Here is a 23312-nt window from a genome sequence, read left to right as displayed (position 1 = left end):
TACAAAAATACAAAAATAAGACGTGGCAAGATAAACAGAATGAAATTTTGAAGATATGGATAATATACGTGGACTGGATGAAAGAAGCTCGAGTCAATGAAGAAATATGGGAGAAGAGGCTACAGAGAATGAACTTACTGCTGTTTGGGTGACAAAACTATGAAGAAGAAGTAATGGGGGGAGGGAGAAAAGGGGGAAAAAGTATTGTTTGAAAATGTATGAAGAAGGAAATTACTTTAAACTGTAAAATTCAAATGATACAATTAAAAAATTTTTTTTAATGGAAGTGTGTCGGGGCAAGAAATCTACACACCCTTCCTCTTTGCAGTGCACTGAGAGAGGAGGCGCATCGGGGCGAGATTTCTTGTCCTGATGCTCTTCCTGTTGCCCTACACATGCTTTTTGCTTTCCGCAGGAAAAGCAAGAGCACTGACTTTTCACGCCAGAACCGGACGAGGGCAGGGAACAGCCTCCAGTGGGTAACTGGCCCATAAGAGGCTTCTAATTTTCTTTTAAAAAATGATCAAACTATTGTCTCTGAACAGTGTCATATACAAATACCAAAACACGAACCCACAGGAAATGCAACGAATTTACTCTGGCGCACATCTTTTTCCAGTCAGTTGTAGCAGCACAAGTTAGCCCAGTGGAGGCTAGAGAATAATTATTCAGCTATAAAAATCCAGAGATATTGCAGGCAACTCCGAAAGATCAGGGAGAGCTGATGAAATGGGCTCAGCATCTCACGAAACGCTACAACTGACTGGCAAAAGCGTTCTCCCATTCCCATCTTTCAAGCTGGAAGCTGCCACACTTAGGTCTGTACAGACAGGTTATAGTGTGCCTTGTGAGTTTGGGGTTGGCTGCCACCTCCCATGGTGCAACAGGATGCTATTATTTTAAAGCACTGATTTTCCTGCATGTAGCGTAGCCAGCTATTGTTTTGCGGTTCTAACCTGCATTTTTGTACTTTGTACTTTGTTTCACTCTAGCCTTTAGTGTGCTTGCTGCACCATAGGATATTTGTTCCATTTCCTTGGGGTTCATGTTTTGATATTTGTGTGTGGCTAATTGATACTTGAACCCTATTTGTTTATGTGCTCTTCATAGTGTCATCAACGTAACAATTTCTGAATATTCCGTAACTTTCAGAATCCAGTCCTCTGTTGTTGGCATCTTAACATCTCTCCAGTGTGGTGTAGTGGTTAAGAGCAGGTGGATTCTAATCTGGAGAACCAAGTTTGATTCCCCACTCTTCCACCTGAGTGGCAGAGGCTTATCTGGTGAACCAAGGGGCTTTCCCCACTGACAGAGTTGAACTGGTTTCTACCTAGGTTCGCCTCAGTGAATCCCCACTGCCACAGAGCTGAACATTGTTTTGTCTCAGTTCCCCCCCCCCCCAGAACTGCGACATCCTTGTCGCAGTTATGAACTACACTTTTCTGCTGGAACGAGGTCGATACCGCTTCGAAGCTTCGAAGTGGGGAAGCATCGAAACGACACCTCATCCGTTCAACCAATCACGAGCCGCTTTTGTAGCATGCACAGAATGGGAGAGTCGTTGAAGGCAGAAAGCGCATGTAACTGTAAACTGTAAAAAATGTAAAAAAAAGAATGCTCCCGTTTCCCGCCGTAACACAAGCGCCAATCACAATCGAGGAGCCAAACAGGCCCACTTAGCTCAGTTCCAGGGGGCCAACTCAGTTGCTGTGGGGACAGCCTGGAATCGCCCTCCACTGAAGGGAACCGAGTCGACCTTAGCCCCCTTCTGTAGTGGGGAAAGCCCCCAAATGTGTTTCTGGACTCCTACATTCCTGCTGGGTGACCTTGGGTTAGAAAACAGAGTTCTGTATTGCTTAAGAAAGTGGCATAAGGCTGATCTTAATAATCTGATCCGTGTATTTATTCAACAAATACCTCCCCAGCTTGCAAGGGGACTCCAACCAGCTTCCTGTAACCAATAAAGCACTCAATGAAGCATGCAAAAGAGCCGCAGCAATGGAGCCCTTCAAAGAAACGCATAATACAAATGCATATCATGCATATCCCTGGAAAAAAATGGATGCTTTGAAGGGTGGGCTGTATGGCCTTGTACCCCAATGAGGTCTCTCCCCTCCCCAGATTCCATCTTCAGATCTCCAGGAGTTTCCCAACCTGGAGTTGGCAACTCTACTCCTCATCCCCTGCCAGTGTCTTGGGGAGGCCAAGCAGCACTACCTGCAAAGTAGATTAATATGAGAGCCATTGAATGGCTTAAGGTGATCCTGTAAGTGTCATGGTCAAGTGGGAAATTCAAACCCATGGGGGGGAAACAACTCTACACTCAAGCTCTAGCATATATGAAAGCCAGCATGGTGTAGTGGTTAAGAGCAGGTGGATTCTAATCTGGAGAACCGGGTTTGATTCCCCATTCCTCCACCTGAGTGGCAGAGGCTTATCTGGTGAACCAGATGTGTTTCCGCACTCCTACATGCCTGCTAGGTGACCTTGGGCTAGTCACAGTTTGGGCTAGTCACAGTTTGTTCAGAACTCTCTCAGCCCCACCTACCTCACAAGGTGTCTGTTGTGGGACGAGGAAGGGAAAGGAGCTTGTAAGCCATCTTGAGTCTCCTTACAGGAGAGGAAGGTGGGGTATAAACAGTGGTGGGATCCAAAAATTTTAGTAACAGGTTCCCATGGTGGTGGGATTCAAACTGTGGCGAAGCGCCAATGGGGCTGGGTGGGGCACGAGGGGGGCGTGACTGGGCATTCTGGGGGCGGGGCATTCCTGGGCGGGGCTGTGGCAAGGACGCAGCCGCTGCGCTGGTCCTTGGGCGGGAAACGAATGCACGCAGGCGCAGGCTGCCACGCACGCTGGTGCACCTCCTGCTAGACTGCTTCAAGTTCTGCGCACTACTGCTGAGAGGAGGGGCGTAACTAAGGCAAAAATCACATGGCAAAATCACCCATTAGTAACCCCCTCTCAGCACACACAAATAATTAGTAACCTACTCTCGGGAACCTGTGAGAACCTGCTGGATCCCACCCCTGGGTATAAATCCAAACTCTTCTTCTTCAATATGACTAATACCAGAACACCCCTTTTATTCCTCCGGCTCGGAGTTCCCTTTGCCATCTACGGGACCTACTTTTTCGTTCTGCTTCCCCCCCTCTTTGGGAGGGTTTTAATTGGGGTTTATTGCGTGACGTCATCTTTGTTAATTTTACCGCTGTGTTTTCATTTTAATTTTAATGGGGTTTTGTTTGTATGTGTTGTAAGAGGAAACTATGCTGTGCACCGCCCAGAGCCCTTCGGGAGTAGGGCGGTATGCAAAACCCATAAATAAATAAATATAAATAAAAATGTAGATGTGGTTGTGTATTAAATGGGCACACCACTGAAAACAATGCTGTATAATGTATTAAGAAAATGCAGACCTCCATCTTTACTCTGACACCTTCCTGATTCACGCCCACAGTTCCTTACACAGTAAGTGATACACAAGACCCAGATACCAGCTTAGGTACATAAATCTCATTAGTTGAGTTTGGGGCATCTGACTTCCCAATTCCCCCTCTCCTGACAACTGTCTTTTGTGTGTGTGTCATGTTGCAGCTCGCTCATGAAGACCCCTGTAAGGTTTTTAAAGTGAGAGACATTCAGAGGCAGTTTGCAATTGATTGCCTCTACACCAGTGGTGGGATCCAAAAATTTTAGTAACAGGTTCCCTCGCCAGCCCCCCCTCAGCAAAAGGGGCAGAGGCGTACCTAGGCAAACCTGAGCCCTGGGCAAAACCTGAGTTGGATGCCCCTCCCCATGGGCAGCCACCCCACCACGACCCTAAAAAATTTTTTTTGCACCAGGTCATTTCTAAATCATCATCACATTATAGAAAATGCCACAACTCACAAATCTGAACACAGCAATGGTGAAACACACACGTTCTTTGGTAGAGACTGGTGAGATAAAAGGTACGAAAGGCTGAGAATCCATGAATTGCAGTACCTGAAAAGCATTAACCCAGTTCAGGGAGTTACATTATTAGTCGCCATTGCTATATGGAACCTTCACGTTCAAAGGCAGGATGCCTCTCGGGGAGGCGAGGGCGTGGAGACGGAAAAGCGGACCCAATTAGTAACCCCCTCTCGGCACACACAAATAATTAGTAACCCACTCTCAGGAACTGGTGAGAACCTGCTGGATCCCACCTCTGCTCTACACCAGTGGTGGGATTCAGCCGGTTCGCACTGCTTCGGCAGAACCGGTTCCTAAAATGGTGCTTGTAAACAACCAGTTGTTAAATTATTTGAATCCCACCACTGCTCTACACTGTCCAAGTGCCAGTCAGGGCCAGCTCTGCTTAGCTTCTGAGATCTGGCAAGATCAGGCTAGCCCGGACTATCCCAGTGAGGGGGAATTGCCTATTGAATCTTCTTAGAAAGTTTTTGCCAGTTTCCAATGAGTAAAATAAAACATAACTTTTCAGCTCCTGTGAGAATGAAATCCGAAAGAAGCTGCCGCTGTTCATCACAAATAAGTCCACTGTGAGCTGACTTATATTCTTTTTAAAGTTCCACTTATTTTACACATTCCTTAAGAAGTGCATCTGAACCAAAGACCTCGATCGATCTTACTCGGAAAAGGAGCAGTAACGGGGCTTGATGTCTGTTTTTATAAATGCTTGTGTAGATATGTAAGTGTTAAAGTTTTTCGTACAATGTGAAGGATTCGAGCCATTTTCAGGCATCAAAGGTAATTGCCAGCACTTTGAACTGGTTTGGAAATTTATCTCCATTCAGGGGTGAAGCAAACCCCCTTCCGGCTTCTTTAAACGGATCTCTGGGAAACCAAAGATACAAACAAAATAAATAAAAAATAATAATAAAAAAGAGCAATGAAGAATGTGATCCGGAATCGCTGCTTCTTAAAATAAGCGTCCTTTTCAAAATTCAAATCAATGCAGTTCCCCGGCGGGCTTCAAGTAATCAAGCTTTCTCAAGGATCCTTGCTTGCTCTTCTGCAGATGCTGTTTTCTTCTAGTGATAGCAAAGGAATGCAACATCCCCAAGGAAGACGGGCTCCTCAGAACACAATTGTGTGTTGTTTTGAATGCGAAGAGGAACGGCAGTGGAATAAACTGTTCTGGCTTACATTTTTTCCAAGACGTCCAAAGAGACGTTCCCTCAGGCCCAAGGGCGTAGTTCGGCCCACAGCTTGATCTCTTACGTGAGATGCTGGTGTGCCAACCGTCAGGTTAGGGAGGAAAGCTTCCAGGTGGGACTTGAGGATTTCCTGGAACTGGAGTCCATCTCCAACTGCAAGACAGAGGTATTCCACCAGGCCTATAGTTGAGGGTGGCCATGGAGGTTGTGGTCATCATGGCTGGCCTCCCCTTCCCCCTCCCCTTTGACAAGTGTGACTGGGGTTGTCTGTGTGTATTGGGAGGAGGCAGTGGTGGGATCCAAAAATTTTAGTAACAGATTCCCATGGTGGTGGAATTCAAACAGTGGCGTAGCGCCAATGGGGCGGGGCGGGGCATGACGGGGGCGTGGCTGGGCATTCCGGGGGTGGGGCATTGCTGGACAGGGCTGTGGCAAGGACGCGGCCACTGCGCCGGTCCTTGGGCAGGAGACGAATGAACGCAGGCACAGGCTGCCATGCACACCGGTGCACCTCCTGCTAGACTGCTTCAAGTTCTGCGCGCTACTGCTGAGGAGCGGAGGAGGGGCGTAACTAAGGCAAAAATCACGTGGCAAAATCACCAATTAGTAACCCCCTCTCGGCACACACAAATAATTAGTAACCGACTCTCGGGAACCTGTGAGAACCTGCTGGATCCCACCTCTGGGAGGAGGGCAGGGAGTAATAGGATTGCTCCACCCTTATCACCTTAATGTGCTGTTGCTTGTGTAGCTTTTATTGCATTCACGAATGTTTTATGTGGTTTTGATTTTATTAGAATCCTAGAGTTGGAAGAGACCACAAGGGCCATCAAGTCCAACCCCCTGCCATGCAGGAACACGCAATCAAAGCACTCCTGACAGATGGCCATCCAGCCTCTCTTTAAAAACCTCCAAAGAAAGAGACTCCACCACACACTGAGGTAGTGCATTCCACTGTCAAACAGCCCTTGAGAAAATGGATCCTTTGGGCGGTGGACTCTCTGGTATTGTACTCCACAAATGTCTCTGTGCCCCCCCCCCGCCTCCATCCTCAAATCTCCAGGAGTGCATCAGCCTGGGTCTGACAACCCTACCCACCCACCCCCATCCCCTGCTGGCGGCTGGGGAGGAAGATGGCCAATAACCCTACCCAGCAGACATTGAGTCTTTTGCAAACCCTGGAAAATGTAATTGCCACATCAGCTGCCACTAGGGGTTCCATAGCACACCTAGTGTTTAAGAGCCTCCCATTAATGATTTAACCTCTGACTGTCCTGATGCCTGTTTTGTCTCGGGATGATGTGGAGGAACACCCAGGTAATTTGTACCTTTTCATGTCCATGTGTAAAATAGAACAAGGGGAGTCATTTTTTAAAAAATGCAACGGATCGCACAGGCAAGGGGAATTAAATCCTACCTCTTCCCCCATCTCATCACCCCACAGTTACAGTGAAAACATGCTGAAATATTCTAGTCTAGACATGCAAGCTTTAAAGAGGAATTAATTGTGTACTTTGAATGTATAACTAGAGCTTATGTATAACTGTATGATGTATACCTAGAGCATTCAAATTAACTGTGTACTTTGAATGTATAACTAGAGCTTTGAGATTCAAGTATTGTAGGACTCTTAATTATTCCGGCAAGCGTCAGACATGTTGTCGTGGTTAGGGTGACAGAATAGGATTTCAGAAACCAGGTTCAAATCCTCGCACTACTACGGAAGTTCACAACGTGACCTGGGGCCAGTGGTGGGATCCAAAACATTTAGTAACAGGTTCCCATGGTGGTGGGATTCAAACTGTGGCGTAGCGCCAATAGGGCGTGGCAGGGCATGATGGGGGCATGGCCAGGCATTTCAGGGGGTGGGGCATTCCTGGGCGGGGCTGTGGCAAGGACGCAGCCGCTGCGCCGGTCCATGGGCGGGAAACGAATGCACGCAGGCGCAGGCTGCCACACATGCCGGTGCACCTCCTGCTAGACTGCTTCAAGTTCTGCGCACTACTGCTGAGAGGAGGGGCATAACTAAGGCAAAAATCACGTGGCAAAATCACCAATTAGTAACCCCCTTTCGGTACACACAAATAATTAGTAACCTACTCTCGGGAACCTGTGAGGACCTGTTGGATCCCACCTCTGGGCTATAGTGGTGAGAATAAGATGGAAGAGGGAGGGAAGTGGTGCAAGCCCCTTGGGGCCCCTGTTGGGAAGAAAATCAGGGTAAAAATATCTAAACTGGGGGTCTTCAACACGGTGCCCATGGGCATCTGCCAACACCTTTTCTTGTACCTGCCTAGTATTTTTAGGAAGTGGGTGGGGCCAGATAAGTCTTTTGCCCAGCAACACTTCTGATTCATTGGAGATATGATTGGCTGCGCAGTTTTTTTTAAAAATGTGGCTTCGGCATCAGCTGCCACTACCGTGCAAGGATCTATACTGTGGTTCTGAAGTTTAGCTGTGGCAATCTTTTTGTGGCTGGGTATGCCTCCTGAAGCAGCCATTTTGTGGCAGCCATTTTGTTGCTGCCTCTACCGTGTCATCTCAGAATTCCAAATGTTCCCTCCTGCTCTAAAAGGCTAGGGATCTAAGCAAACATGGCATCTCACAAATTGTCTGCTTCCAAAAACAAATTTCAGTCCCAGGCAAAAACTGCCCCCTACTAAATGCTATTTCATGTCATTTATGAAATATACGGCATCCTAAACAACTTTTCATGTCAGGTCTTAAGCACTGTCTAATACTGTAGCATGATAATTGCAAAATACGGGGAAGCGGCCACTCCTCGGGGTGCCAAAAGGATATCAGGCATTTGGGGTGAATATTTAGCTAACATTAAAATATTCCAAAAAGAATCAGAGAACTCATTCCTTGGCCTGTAAGAGCAGAAAGGAGAGCATGAAAATATGCCTGCATGCCGGATTAAACCCGAGCCGCTGCCGACACGGTTGACCATTAGTCCTCACCAGAAGTTTCGACAGCAGCATGGGAATCTTTGGGCAGCAGATGTGAAATAATCCACCCTCATTAAAATCTCCCCATAATCCATAGGTTTTTATCTCAGAAGCAAGAGAATTCTTAATTCCATCTCAAAGGGCATCATCATATGCGATGATGCCCTTTGAGATGAAATTAAGAATTTGGCTGGGCTTACTTGTCCCCTGTATGGACAGCCAATCTTTGCTAAAATTTCACAGTTATTAGCTTGAATTTCCCTGTGGTCACACATTCGGCTGTTTTATTACCCTGAATATGCAGACGGGCCTTTTCTCTGATCAGGTCAGAAATTGGTTACCTGTGGGTTACTGTAAGGGTCCCCTGTGTTTGTAAGTTAATTTTCTGCCACACTATACTTCTCTATCCTCAAGGAATGTCTGCATGAATATTGTAAAGCAATGATTCTTCAAAAGTAGTTATTCATAATCCAGGTTATCGGTGGCACTGGTATTTCATAATTTGTTATTCAAGATTCCTCTGCAACACTCACCTTTTACATATCAAGCACACAGATACAATGAAATTTTAAAAACTCGTCTAATGGCCATTTTACCTACTATGTAGATGAGATCTGGGATTGTTAGAGGGTGTACACCAATGAATGTACTCATCAGGAGTGATGAATGAATAAATTACCCATGCCACTGAATAAATTACCCATCAGGAGTGTACTGGCAAGGTAAACATGTTTACAGACCCAAATTTATTATGGTCACATGTCACTTTCAACAAAACAAAACAAAAAGCAGATTAACTGGGAGAACCACTATAGTGTTGCTGAATCACAATACAAGTTGGGAAACGAAAGGTCAAACCCCTACCTTACTGTGAATTTTACTAGACAGTCCCAATTGTATGACAATTTCCCTCTAGTTCAGAGTCGCCAACCTCAAGGTGGGGCCTGGAGAACTCCTAGATTTACAGCTGATCTCAAGCCTACAAAAAAAGTTCTCCTAGACCAGGGGTCTGCAACCTGTGGCTCTCCAGATGTTCATGGACTACAATTCCCATCAGCCCCTGCCAGCATGGCCAATTGCTGGCAGGGGCTGATGGGAATTGTAGTCCATTGGCCATGCTGGCAATTGACCATGCTGGCAGGGGCTGATGGGAATTGTAGTCCATGAACATCTGGAGAGCCACAGGTTGCAGACCCCTGTCCTAGACAAAATGGAAACTTCATACTCCACTGAGGCCAATCACTAGGATCTAGCCCTGATTCTCCAGGAACTGCACAAGCTGGACTCAGCTATTCTAGGCCCAGCAGTTCTAGTGAGTGATTTTAAGTCATGGGATGGATCCTCAACTGTAAAATCTACTTATGCTTTGGATTAGGGCTGTCAGTTCCAGGTTAGGAAACACCTGGAGAGGAGGGACTTCAGTGGTGCATAATGCCACAGAGTCCACCTTCCATTTTCTCCAGGTTGGGTTGCCTGGTCTCTCAAAAAAACTGGCAGGAGCTTCACAGAGGCGGGACTGCGAGTGGTGATCTGTGTGGCCCACCGTGATGATTTCACTTCCAAGTTGACATGGAAATGCCAGCATTGTGCAGGGGATATGCAGGGGAACGCCCCATACTGCCCCGTACCACCCCATACCGTCCCGGAACGCCCCCGGAACGCCCTTGCCACACCCCCACAGGGGCACATGCCCAGTGCGTTGCGCACCCCTTAGTCCCCTTGAAGTTATGCCTCTGCACACGTGTTCAGGTGGGTGAAGACTCTATTGAGTCATACTTCAGTAAGATGCGCCATGGCCACTTGGGGAGATCATGAGGCATGTTCAATGCTGAAGCTGTGCAATCCTCTGCCAGAGCTCAGGATAGAGCGGTCGATCATGCTCAAGGATGAGAAGTGATGAGAAGGCCATTGCTTTCACATAATAATAATAATAATTTTCAAAATTCTCATTTTGAAGGCTCTTTAAAATGCATTTAGCTCTTGTTCTATTTCAGAACTTTTTTTAAAAAATGTGAACAGCGGAGCTCAACTTGTTTCTCCTCCAAACACCTTGTGGGGGGATTCAGAAGAAGATTCCTGACTTCACCGTCACAGTTATTGCAGAAAAGTAACGAAAATAATTTCGTCTTCTTTTTCCTGTTGATATGACAACAGCATCTTTCCTTGCCACCTCTCTGCATCTCCAAAGGAACACACACCTCGGCATCTATTCTAACCTTCCTATAGCATATTTTCTTCCATGCTTGGCCCTCTTCCTACTTACTCCCAGGAGTGTAGAAACCACATCTGAGTGGTGCAATCCCATGCTACAGTGGCCTGTGTTTGAGTCGTGTGGCTATGTAGGCAGGCAGATCACATGGGTCTTTCCCAGCAGACCTCTGGGCCTTTCTTCTGGTGGGGTCTCAGGCGCATGGAAAAGACTTATGGGTTAGAAGGTAAACAGACGAATGCTTAATCCTGGAGAATGGCAGCTGTGAAAAAGGCAAACTCTATGCTGGGGATAATGAGGAAAGGAGTTGATAATAAAACTGCAAAGATTGTCATGCCCTTATATAAAGCCGTGGTGCGACCGCACTTGGAGTACTGTGTTCAGTTCTGGTCGCCACATCTCAAAAAGGATATCGAAGAGATAGAAAAAGTGCAGAGAAGGGCAACGAGGATAATTGAAGGATTGGAGCACCTTCCTTATGAGGAGAGGCTGCAGCGTTTGGGACTCTTTAGTTTGGAGAGGAGACGTCTGAGGGGGGATATGATTGAAGTCTATAAAATTATGCATGGGGTAGAAAATGTTGAGAGAGAGAAATTTTTCTCTCTTTCTTACAATACTAGAACCAGGGGGCATTCATTGAAAATGCTGGGGGGAAGAATTAGGACTAATCAAAGGAAACACTTCTTCACACAACATGTGATTCGTGTTTGGAATATTCTGCCACAGGAGGTGGTGATGGCCACTAACCTGGATAGCTTTAAAAAGGGCTTGGACAGATTTATGGAGGAGAAGTCGATCTATGGCTCCCAATCTTGATCCTCCTTGATCTCAGATTGCAAATGCCTTAGCAGACCAGGTGCTCAGGAGCAGCAGCAGCAGCAGCAGCAGCAGAAGGCCATTGCTTTCACAGACTGCATGTGAGCTCCCAAAGGCACCTGGTGGGCCACTGCGAGTAGCAGAATGCTGGACTAGATGGACTCTGGTCTGATCCAGTAGGCTAGTTCTTATGTTCTATGTTCTTATGTTCAGTATAATCTTTATTCTGTGAAATTTTTTTTTAGAAAGTTATAGTAGAAATGTATTGTCGAAGGCTTTCATAGCCGGATTCAACTGGTTCTGGTGGGTTTTCTGGGCTGAGTGGCCGTGGTCTGGTGGATCTTGTTCCTAACGTTTCGCCTGCATCTGTGGCTGGCATCTTCAGAGGTGTATCACAGAGGGAAGTCTGTTACACACTGTTACACACTGTGTTAGGAGCAAGATCCACCAGACGTCGGCCACACAGCCCAAAAAACCCATTAGAACCAGTATAATAGAAATGTTTTTATATATTTCAGATTATTAGAATTCATATTAAGTGCACTTATTGTTAATACTGTTTTTGATTATTATATGAGTGTGTGTATATCTATCTATAATATGCTCTTGCCTCTTAATCTTTAGAACTAGCTGTAACTGTGATTTGATCCTGGTTTCTTTTTTTCTGTTCTGTTGATTGTTATTCATAAAATCAAAATAATGACAAAAAGAGAAGACTTATAGGATTACCCCTGCCTGTGTTTTTGAGCTTTCGATAGGTCCATCATGAATAGGGTGGACAACCTTCTTCCGGTATTACGACTGATCTCCACTCAACAGGGATCAATTTACCTGGAGAAAATGGCAGGCGCCATTTTATGCTCCTTCATAAGCCCTCTGGTGGTGGCAGGGGATAGACTGTCCCAGGCCCCATTGCTTGCTACCACTCCAAACGGAAGGGAAGAATTTTTATTAAAAGCTGCCTCAGTCATAGACAAAGGGCCAGGGGTGCACGTGTGCATGTAGCGAAGCTGAAAAGGGATGCTTTGTCCTTCAGGGTTCTTTCCACCCCAGAAATTCCAGGACTTGAATTTATTGATCTGGTGTGGGTCGCCAAGGAGAGCTTGACTAGGAGCAGCAGCGGCGTAGTGGTTAAGAGCAGGTGTACTCTAATCTGGAGGAACCGGGTTTGATTCCCCTCTCTGCCGCCTGAGCTGTGGAGGCCTATCTGGGGAATACAGATTAGCCTGTACACTCCAACATACACCAGCTGGGTGACCTTGGGCTAGTCACAGCAGCCCCACCTACCTCACAAGGTGTTTATTGTGAGGGAGGAAGGGAAAGGAGTTTGTAAGTCCCTTTGAGTCTCCTTACAGGAGAGAAAGGTGGATATAAATCCAACTCTTCTTCTTCTACTATCTGGTTGGTGTACCAACCGCCTAACATGCTAACAGATACCATGTCGAACTGGGCCTTGGAGTTTCCCAGACTATTAGTTGTGGGGGACTTCAACACCCATGTGGATGACGCAGCATTCAAAACCAACCAACCAACCAACCAACCAACCAACCAACCAACCAACCAACCAACTTGCAGGAATTTCATACAGGAAATGGCAAAGAGTGGCTCTAGGAATTGCCAGAAACTCTATGGTCAATCCCGACAGTCCTAACTGGAGTGTTCCAGCTACTAACCCAATCTTGGGCCTTTTAGAATGGTAGTAATAAAACTTTTTAACTGGTCGCCTCTAGGGAAGCGGGGTCTGAGGGGAGTGCGATGCCTTTGTTGATGGCTCCGATGGCAGAAGCTAGGAAATTGGTCAAAAGGAACCGCAAGATTGTAAACACGAGGGGAACGTGGCTTGCAAATGCATTTGCCTCTGGAGGAACAGCAGTTGGCTGAATTTTAAAAAAGGTAAAAGGTTGCGGAGGGGGAGAGAAAGAAGTCAGCATTTCAGCAGGCATTCACAGTTATCCCCGTTGCCATGGCAACTTCTCAATGGAATCAAATGTGTGCTCCCTTCCTGAGAAAAACGGGGCTGCTGAGTTAGCAACCGACACTTGGCCCTTTCCTTCCCCAATGCGAGCTCTACAACTCTAAAGTGTTCCCCCTTGTGCCTGGATTTCTCCCATGCAAGTGTCATTATTTTGCAACAGCTTTAAAAAAAGGGAGTTTTTGTTTTCCAGAGAAAATGGCCCGAAGTTTAGTTTACAATAAAGAAAACTCTCTCTTTGTCATTTTCTTTTTACGCTTCTGCTCATTTGCCAATTCAATTTCCACAGCGCCATGAAAAGCCGTTCATTCTCTCTCGGCAAGCTTTTATTTCATTCTGACAGTATTTTGGCACCCGGTGCTGGAGAGTCAAGGCCGGCCGGGATGCCACGCTCTTCCCTTTGTGGTGTTTACCAGGCGTGAGACTCTCATCTCAATTACACCGCTATGAATCTGAGAAAAGCCAGCTGAATTCAGAGACACTCCACAGTAAGGGAGACGAAAACCGTTATGAAAACCTCCATCTACCTTAGTGTATTGTCGAAGGCTTTCACGGCCGGAATCACTGGGGTGCTGTGTGGTTTCCGGGCTGTATGGTCGTGTTCTAGCAGAATTCAGTCAGAAAAATTCTAGCAGAATTCAGCCAGAAAAATCAGCAATAGCAGAACACTCGATAAAACAACCTGGGCACAGAATATTATTTGAAAACACAGAAATTCTGGACCACTCTGACAACCACTATGTCAGACTACACAGAAAAGCCATTGAAATCCACAAGCACATGGACAACTTCAACAGGAAGGAAGAAACCATGAAAATGAACAAAACTTGGCTACCAGTGTTGAAAAACTCTGGAGTCAAGACAGTAACTAATCAGCTCCACACAAACACAGGATGACTATAGACAGTAAACAATCAAAGGGAACAAAGGCCAGGCTACTTCTATTCAGATGCCCTAACTAACCTATTGACCGTGCTATCTTCATTGTTACTCACATGCTAATGGGTGGATCCCACTCAACACATGTAGATATAGCTTGCTAATTGCACCCTTTACTTGTTAAGAAGAAGAAGAAGAGTTTGGATTTATATCCCCCCTTTCTCTCCTGCAGGAGACTCAAAGGGGCTTACAATCTCCTTGCCCTTCCCCTCTCACAACAAACACCTTGTGAGGTAGGTGGGGCTGAGAGAGCTCCGAGAAGCTGTGACTAGCCCAAGGTCACCCAGCTGGCGTGTGTGGGAGTGCACAGGCTAATCTGAATTCCCCAGATAAGCCTCCACAGCTCAGGCGGCAGAGCTGGGAATCAAACCCGGTTCCTCCAGATTAGATACACGAGCTCTTAACCTCCTACCCCACCCTGGACACTCCAACAGGTATCTATACTCCACTTGCTTTCCTTTCCTACTCTCAGATCCTCTGAAGATGCCAGCCACAGATGCAGGCGAAACGTCAGGAGAGAATGCTGCTAGAACATGGCCATGCAGCCCGGAAACCACACAGCACTTTATCTACGTTATTTGTTATTTTTTTGCCATCTGCCTTAATTAGGGTTGCCACCCTTCAGATGACATCTGGCAATCTCTCTCTATTGCAACTGATCTCTAGATGACTAAGATCACTTTCCCTGGAGAAAATGGCGGCTGTGGAGGGTGGACTGTATGGCATTATACCCCAGTGAGGTCCCCCCTCCCCTTTCCAGGCTCCCCTCCAAAATTTTCAGGTATTTCCCAGCTGTATTTCTTGTCCTTCTCAGTTTACACCAGGCTTGGCCCAAATTATCCTATTTACTCTTGATCATGGAGGCTCCACTGGGTAATGGTGGCCAGCAGGGACGTGACTCATGGGTCTCTTTCCAGACATAGGGTAAGGCCCTGTGACTGATCAGGTCTGACAGGAAAAGGATGACATGTATCCATAGTTTGCTTCCTTTATACCCTACTTTTTTCCACTGAGGACCCAAAGTGCATTACAATATTCTTCCCTCTTTCATTTTGGTGCCTAGGGCACCAAAGTTCTTTTTGACTTGTGGGTCACCGTACCAAAAAGGTTGGGAACTAGGGGTATGTTTTCTGATATTTTTTCAGGTTTGGCTTTTAAAAAACCTGGACATTTTCAGAAAAGCTGAAGTAAGCTGAACCACCCTGTTGGCTTTTTCGACTTTTTCGAAAAAAACCTTTCAGGTCCTCTAAATCTGAACCCGAAAAAAAATCCAAGCCGCAGAGATGAATACAGCGATCATCTGAGCCGACCCCTGCTTTCAGCTGTTCTGCCTTCCCCACCGCCTTCCAAGCCATTTTGGGCTCTGGAGGCAGCAAGCGAGAGCTGCGTGCAGGGCCTGGCCAAGACAACCCCAGGATGCAGCTCTCCTGGCAGTTCTGTTGCCTCAGAAACCTGTTTGGGCTTCAGAGTTGGTGAGGAATAGCCGAAAGCCGAAAAAACCAAAATTATATTCGGCTTTTTTCAGCTTGTGCCATTCGGCTCTAGCCAAATTGCTGGGGTTTTTTTATTAAGCTGAAAAAAAATCCCCCATAAGCCAAAGTGGCTTTCCTCCCCGTTCCTGCCTCCCCCCCAGGTTTGACTGTATTCAGATGCACAGTTGTATTGAGAACCACTGTTCTGGTGGGCATTAATAACATGGCAGTATTAATAACGGGAGCAAAGAATCCAAAGGAGCAGAAGAAACAACAATCGCAGCAAGACTGCACACGTATCAGCATCAAGATGGTGTCCTTTTCTGAAGCAGGATTCAGGAGCAGAATGCAATAAAGGAACGGTAGCCTGCCTCGCAGCATTTTTGTGATGATCAAATGAAGGAGAGGAGAATTGTGAATACCACCCTGAGCTACTTGGTGGAACAACAAAATAAAAACAACTGGGAACACCCACTCATCTCGGGTACAGGCTTCCTTCCCGTCCCCAAAGTACTCAATGGCTCTTTCCACACAAATCTCCTAAAACATTTGCAAAACATCTGTACAATGTTTTCAAACTCCACTCCCGGAAATGATTCAAAGTTGTGGTTTTCCCCCGCCCCGATTTTTTGAATTTGTTGATTCGTTGACGCTACATTGCTTCACAGCCTTACCCTGTAATTCTCCATGCCTTGTATACTCGATATATCGAAGATCACCCTCCAAAATGTTTTAAAGGCATACACACAGCAATTAAAAAGGTTTGGAAACCATTTCAGCCTGAAGAATTGTTTTCAAAAGAGGATTTGTTGAAAACATTCCGAGACTGGAAATGAAACGTTTTTGGGGTAAAAACAATGTGGGACTCCAGGAAGGAAACGTTTTATTTCCTGCTTCAAAACGTTTTAAATGAATGGTGTGGAAAAGACCGATGCTAGGCTTATATTTCCCCAATAGGTTTGAGTGGAGGCATTTCAATTTCTGCAGCTCACAGCGCAGTTTAATGCAGTTCTTCCAGTCTGAGCCAAATGCTTGCAGACTGGACTGCCACGAGTCACAGAGGTTGAAGGAATCCAATGGGTTTTCAAAGTCTCTCCTCACCCTACAGTCTTATACATCATCACCAGATGGAGATTCCTAAGCCTACCTAATAGGCCAGTGGTGGCAAACCTTTGGCACTCCAGATGTTATGGATTATAATTCCCATCAGCCCCTGCCATCATGGCCAATTGGCCATGCTGGAAGGGGCTGATGGGAATTGTAGTCCATAACATCTGGAGTGCCAAAGGTTCGCCACCACAGGAATAGGCTATTTGATTGCTGAACTGTGCTGATAAAATTAGAAGCATCTTTGAATTTCCCAAAAGCACTTCTGCTTTTAACCCACTGCAGCTGCTTCTGTGGCCAGCAAAGCGGAGGAGTGATTGGCCTTGGATGTCAACCTCCAGGTGGGGCCTGGAGATCTCCTGCTATTGCCACTGCTCTCCAGAAGATGAAGATCAGTTCCCCTGGAGAAAATGGCCGCTCTGGAAAAGTGAACTTTATTGTACTATACCCTGCTGAGTTCCCAAACCCTCCTCAAGCTCTATTGTACTATACCCTCCCTGAGTTCCCAAACCCTCCTCAAGCTCCACCCTTAAAGTCTTCAGGTATTTCCCAACTTTGAACTCCCAATCTTAGATTAACCCCTTTCTTCTTATAATAACAATTATGGGCCATAATTTTACAACTGCTTCATGTTGACTTCATGGGGTTTTATAGGTAAAGCAAACCCAGTCTTCATTGGCAGTCTTCCATCTCATCACCACAGCATGGTGTAGTGGTTAAGAGTGGTGGACTCTAATCTGGAGAACCGGGTTTGATTCTCCACTCCTCCACATGAGCAGTGGATTCTAATCTGGTGAACCACTTTTGTTTCCCCACTCCTACACATGAACTCTCTCTGAACTGTCTCAGGCCCTTTCCGCACGGGCTTTTTACAGCGCCCTAGGGATGGCAAAAACGCCGTCCCAAGGGAGCTGTTCACATAGGGGGCGCAGCTGCTTTGCAGCCGCGCCGCCCTTGCTCCTCCCCAGCGGCGTGAAGCCACCATTTTCCCACCTCACTCCCCGAGCGCCATCCCTTCCCCCTTGCCCGATCAACTTACTGTCCCTGCGACTGTCCGGCGCATTGCAGAGGCCTGGGGACACGCCCCCTGCCCTGCAACTCCTGAGCGGTCCCCTGGCCTTGGCATGTCCCCTGGCCTCGGCAATGCACCGGACGGTCGCAGGGACGGTAAGTCGATCGGGCGACGGCGCATCGCGCCGCCGGCTTCCCAGTCATTACTGGGACCGTTCACGTGAACAGTCCCGGGGGGGTTGGGTTGGTGTCATGTACGCCGAGCCGACCCCCAGCATGGCCATGCAGAAGCGGCCTCAGATTCACCTACCTACCTCACAGGGTATCTGTTATGGGGAAGGGAAAGCAACTGTCAGCACTTTCGGATTCCTTAGAAATAGCAAAAAGTGGGGTATAAATCCAAATCCTCTTTTTCACTGCATTTGTGGCTGTCAATGCTTAGTGTCCAAATTCTGATGAACTTGGGCTATTCTGGATTACTGGGCTGTTATTTGGGCCGTTTTTTCTTTCTTACAGGGACAGTAAGACAGCACATCTGAAAGCTATCCCTCCCCGCCCCCAAATATTCTAGACTTCTTGCTCACTGATGTTCTAAACCATTCCACCTGTTCCATTTTTTGGCAATACCCAGGACAAATGAGATGACTCGAGTATATTCTCTATTAAACACTAACATCTATTCCAACACGGGCTTTTGTCACTCCTTCAGATGTTCCAACTCACAACTGTGCACACTGGAATAAACATTAGTCCTTCCAGCGTTACTGGAATGTTGTTTAGTTGTGCTTCAATAGACTGACTTGGCTTCTCCTCTGGAATTGCAATGTATTACCCCAGAGACCTAGCTTTAAATTCAGGTCTAAACTCTGTCACATGAGGTATTAATTGGATCCCACACATCTAGGCACATTTCATGAATGCATAGAGATCTGCACTTGCTCCCAACTAAATTTTTGGAGCTTATTCACATGCTGATTTTCATGTTGGAACCCTAAAAGGTTTCGGATGCTGGGTGTTTGATGCTTTCGTATGAACCTTTCTCTGCATTTAGATCTTGTGTTTATTTGTTTATTTTATTTATTATTCGACTTATAAGCCGCCTCACCTTCGAAGGGCTCAAGGCGGCTCACAACACGGCTGTTATTCAAACAGCAATCACACAACATAAAACTTAACCTATTAACCAATTAAAATTTAAGCATCAGTTACACACCATAAATAAAAATTAAACAACAAAAGTTGTTTACCAGTTAATCAAAATCGTTAAGTGGGTGGGTGTCTACTTGAGAACACGGAAGGTGGGTGGGTGTCTACCTGAGAACACGGAAGGACTTTTTCCAATTTCAGGTGGGTGTCTACCTGAGAACACGGAAGGACTTTTTCCAATTTCAGGTGGGTGTCTACCTGAGAACACGGAAGGACTTTTTCCAATTTCAGAATACCTCTCCGGTCATTTGCTTTTTTCGGTGGGAGTGATCTGATTGCCAGTATTCTCAAACAAGCTTTTTGCTTGAGAGACATAACCTGTATATAATATAACAGCAAATAGGCAGGGATCTGGGACGGTGCATCATATTTATTCATGGCGTGCCTGCACAAATGCAGTCTCCAAAGAGCGTGATTCTGCCTTCTGTTCCACATTAGCCAAAAGTCAACTGGAAGTTAAAAAGGCTGTGGCTCAGTGGGAAGAGCATCAGCATGGCAGGCAGAAGATGCTGGGATAAATCCCCAACATCTCTGGATAAAAAGATTAAAATAGTAGGTGAAATAAAAGACCTCCATCTAAGACTTTGGAGGACCACTGCCCGATTGATGGCATGATTTGAATTCAGTAGCAGATGATTTTCCAGGGTACTGGCTTCTGAGAGTCAATGCAGAGATGCAGGTGAAACGTTAGGAGCAAAAACTACCAGACCATGGCCACACAATCCGGAAAACCCACAACAGCCAGTCAAAAGCCCTTACCGTCACTTCCCGACAGTCAGGGCTGTTCGACAGTGGGATTCACTGCCTCGGAGTGTGGTGGAGTCTCCTTCTTTGGAGGTTTTTAAAGAGAGGCTGGATGGCCACCTGTCAGGAGTGCTTTGATTGTGTGTTCCTGCATTGCAGGGGGTTGGACTTGATGGCCCTTGGGGTCTGTTCCAACTCTATGGTTCTATGATTCTAAAGCTCCCTCTTTCCGATACCTAGCCTGAGCATACCAGAGGCCCCAAAACATTTTGATCCAGTGGACACTTGTGTGGATGTCTGATCTGGATTGGTGGGTCCAGCAACAAAATGGCTGCCACAAAATGACTGCTGCAAGAGGAGGAGCCAGTTACAAAATGATAGCCGCAGCTGAACTTCTGTAGTACAGCATAGAGCCGTGGTGGCGAACCTTTGGCACTCCAGATGTTATGGACTACAATTCCCATCACCCCCTTCCAGCATGGCCAATTGGGAATTGTAGTCCATAACATCTGGAGGGCCAAAGGTTCGCCACCACTGGCATAGAGCCTTGTGCTGGGGTAGCAGCTGTTGCCAAAGCAACATTTTGTAAAAAAAAAAAAAAATCTGCCAATCAAATCTCCAGATGCCTTGCTGGGTAAAGTCCTACCAGGTCCCACCCACCTCCTAAAAAAAACACTCGACAGGTACCAGAAAAGATGTCAGCAGGAACCATGGGGCCCACAAGTACCATGTTGGGGGTGCAATAAGTAAACTATACTGACCTTAATGAATCCCTGGTCTGATTCTGTCTAAGGCAACTTCATGCGTAAAACCCAAACACTGACGTTGCTGCAGATAGTTTTCCTCTTCACCCCCACACTTGTTTGTGCCTACCTGCCAGGAGGAGAAAAACGAGGCGGGGCTGAGAACATCTGGATTGGTGGGGTGCCGTCCTCCCATGTACTCATCCGTACAGATGGTACAACTCTCGGCGTCCCTCCAGTCCCAGTAGGGGATGGTGAAATTGTCGTTTCCCGTCAGCTTCTGGATCTCGTTCTCCCACATGAGCAAGAAGAGTCGATGCCAAGGAAGAAAACCCGGCGCCTCGTGGGCAAAATCAATGTCCCGCCACACATCGGTGCCTCCCAAGAGGGTGTCCCGAGACACGTAATAGTGCATCCAGACAAAAAGGTCGTACAAGTTGATATCTCGGAACATGGGGTTCGAGCCATTGTTCATCTGGGCGTACGTCCCAACGGCGATGACAAAGTCCCGGCTGGTGGTATGCTTAGCCAAATTGAGGTAAGCGAGGAACTGATTCTTCTCCTGGGCGCTGATCCGGAAGATATCCTTCCTTACGCGCAGTTTTCTTTCGGTGCAGTTCGGGCCCGCAAAGTTGAACTTGCAGTCGCCGCAGTGGAACCCCATAAAGTTACCTGAGCATTGACACGTCCTGTTGTAAAACACGGAAGGCCAGTCTTCTCGGTCATCCACTCCCGAGAAGGGGAACTGAGGCCCGAGCGGGGCATCAGAAAGAAGGATATCTTGACAGGATCCTCTGCCGGAAAGCTGCCCACAGGTGGAACCATCTCCGGGCCAAATTGGGCAGCACTCCTTCGTCAACAGGCTGTCTGAATTGGCGCACGCCCGCGGGAACTGGCTAGAACCGAGAGGGAGAATGCCCAGTAGGACCCCGATGGAGAAGAAAGACATTATCTTTCCACAGCAGGAGTTCTGCAGTGTAGCAGACTGGCCTACAGACTTCGGGCAAGTTGTGGTCCCGTGAAGGAGAATAGCGGAAAAATTCTCCCTACATAGTTTTTCTGATCATCAGCCTCCTTCCCTGCCGTTTCCCCTCCGTGCACACACAGACTTTTCTGTTAATCTGATTATCACATGTTCTGGGTTATGTCCAAGTCCCTTTTGTTTGCATTCTCCCTTCGGCTGCAGGCATAGAGTCTTACTATAACCCCTCGTCTTCTGCCTAGCACATGATCTCTTTTGATACGCTGATGCTGATGGGTGTCGTTACCAGTCGCTGTAAAGGAACTCGAGCGGCTTGGAGGATGACTCCTCGGGTTTACCTCAGGGATGAGGAAGGATTGACGGCTGAGCTGAGGGGCGGAGGAAAACAAAACAGAAATCTCACCGGCTGAAGTGAAAAAGTGTGGCAAATCTGCAGGCTGTGAGAGAATAGAGGTCTGAAGGCGGACATTGTTTTTGGCAAGCTTGTAGACCGAAACCTGCGTAAACTCATCCTGTCCTCTCAAGATCAAAGGAGCAAAAGTTGAATGTTGAATCCATCCCTTTGGAGGCAACGTATAGAAATAGGCAGCAGAAGCTTTTTGGAACATGTAGGTCTATAACATCAGCGGATGAATAATATCACATTACACATCTCTTTAAGGAACAGCTGCTCTTGGAATCCAAGTAAAAACAGCCCTGGTTAGTACTTGGATGGGAGATCACCAAGGAAGTCCAGGGTTGCTGTGGAGAGGCAGCCAAGGGCAAACCACCTCTGTCTCTGCACTGACCTGGATGCAGAGGTGGGATCCAGCAGGTTCTCACAGGTTCCCGAGAGTAGGTTACTAATTATTTGTGTGTGCCGAGAGGGGGTTACTAATTGGTGATTTTGCCACGTGATTTTTGCCTTAGTTACGCCCCTCCTCTCAGCAGTAGTGCGCAGAACTTGAAGCAGTCTAGCAGGAGGTGCACCGGCGTGCGTGGCAGCCTGCGCCTGCGTGCATTCGTTTCCCGCCCAAGGACCAGCGCAGCGGCTGTGTCCTTGCCACAGCCCTGCCCAGGAATGGCCCACCCCCGGAATGCCCGCCCCCACCCCCGTCATGCCCTGCCCAGCCCCATTGGCGCTACGCCACAGTTTGAATCCCACCACCGTGGGAACCTGTTACTAAAATTTTTGGATCCCACCACTGCCTGGATGGTCCAAGCTAGCCTGTTCTCATCAGATATCAGATGGTAGACAAGTTCAGCCCTGGTTAGTACTTGCGTGGGAGATCACCAAGAAAGTCCAGGGTTGCTTCGCAGAGGCAGGCAAGGGCAAACCACCTCTGTCTCTGCACTGACCTGGATGGTCCAGGCTAGCCTGCTCTCATCAGATATCAGAAGCTAAACAAGTTCAGCCCTAGTTAGTGCTTGGATGGGTGATCACCAAGGAAGTCCAGGGTTGCTATGGAGAGGCAGCCAAGGGCAAACCATTTTGAATATCTCTGACCTTGAACAACTTATGGGATTGCAATAATTCTGCTGTGACTTGATGGTGCTTTCTTTTTTTCTTAATTAAGACTTTTATTTTCATTATTCCACTTTTATACCGCCCTTTTCATTAATTACAGAAAAGAAAATAAAGCAATTGAAACAGGGGAAAAAGCACAGAACATATGTCCCACGTCGGTCTCTGCGCTCGGCAGAGGCCAATCTACTGGAGATCCCCGCCCCCTCTATGATGCGGCTGGCCTCCACTAGGGCCAGGGCTTTTACGGCCCTGGCCCCTGCCTGGTGGAATGCTCTTCCTCCAGCTGTCCGGGCCCTGCGGGACCTAAATGAATTCCGCAGGGCCTGTAAGACCGAGTTATTCCGCCGGGCTTTTGGGGAGGCTGGCTGCTGATAGGTGCCCATTAACAACTGAGATCTGCTGTTCTCCTCTCAGAGTTAGAGGAGTTAATGGTTGAACGCCATCTGTTTTAAATATTTATGGATTTGGAGCGCTGCATTTTAACTGGTATTAATTTTTAGCATTTTATCCT

At 47.1% G+C, this 23312-nt stretch overlaps 1 protein-coding gene across 1 annotated transcript in view; it reads right to left on the bottom strand.

Annotated features, from left to right (window-relative positions):
- Positions 1 to 21459, bottom strand: part of TYR (tyrosinase) — a 49802-nt gene extending 28343 nt beyond the window's left edge. Inside the window, exon 1 of the mRNA XM_048494359.1 lies at positions 20443 to 21459. Within this exon, the coding sequence (XP_048350316.1) occupies positions 20443 to 21261 (819 nt within the window). The 5' untranslated portion in view covers positions 21262 to 21459. The remainder of the gene's footprint in view (positions 1 to 20442) is intronic.
- Between the last annotated feature and the right edge of the window lie 1853 nt (positions 21460 to 23312).

Source organism: Sphaerodactylus townsendi, linkage group LG04 (genome assembly GCF_021028975.2).
Source record: "Sphaerodactylus townsendi isolate TG3544 linkage group LG04, MPM_Stown_v2.3, whole genome shotgun sequence".
NCBI lineage: Eukaryota > Metazoa > Chordata > Lepidosauria > Squamata > Sphaerodactylidae > Sphaerodactylus > Sphaerodactylus townsendi.
This window is presented reverse-complemented; position numbering and strand designations above follow the sequence as displayed.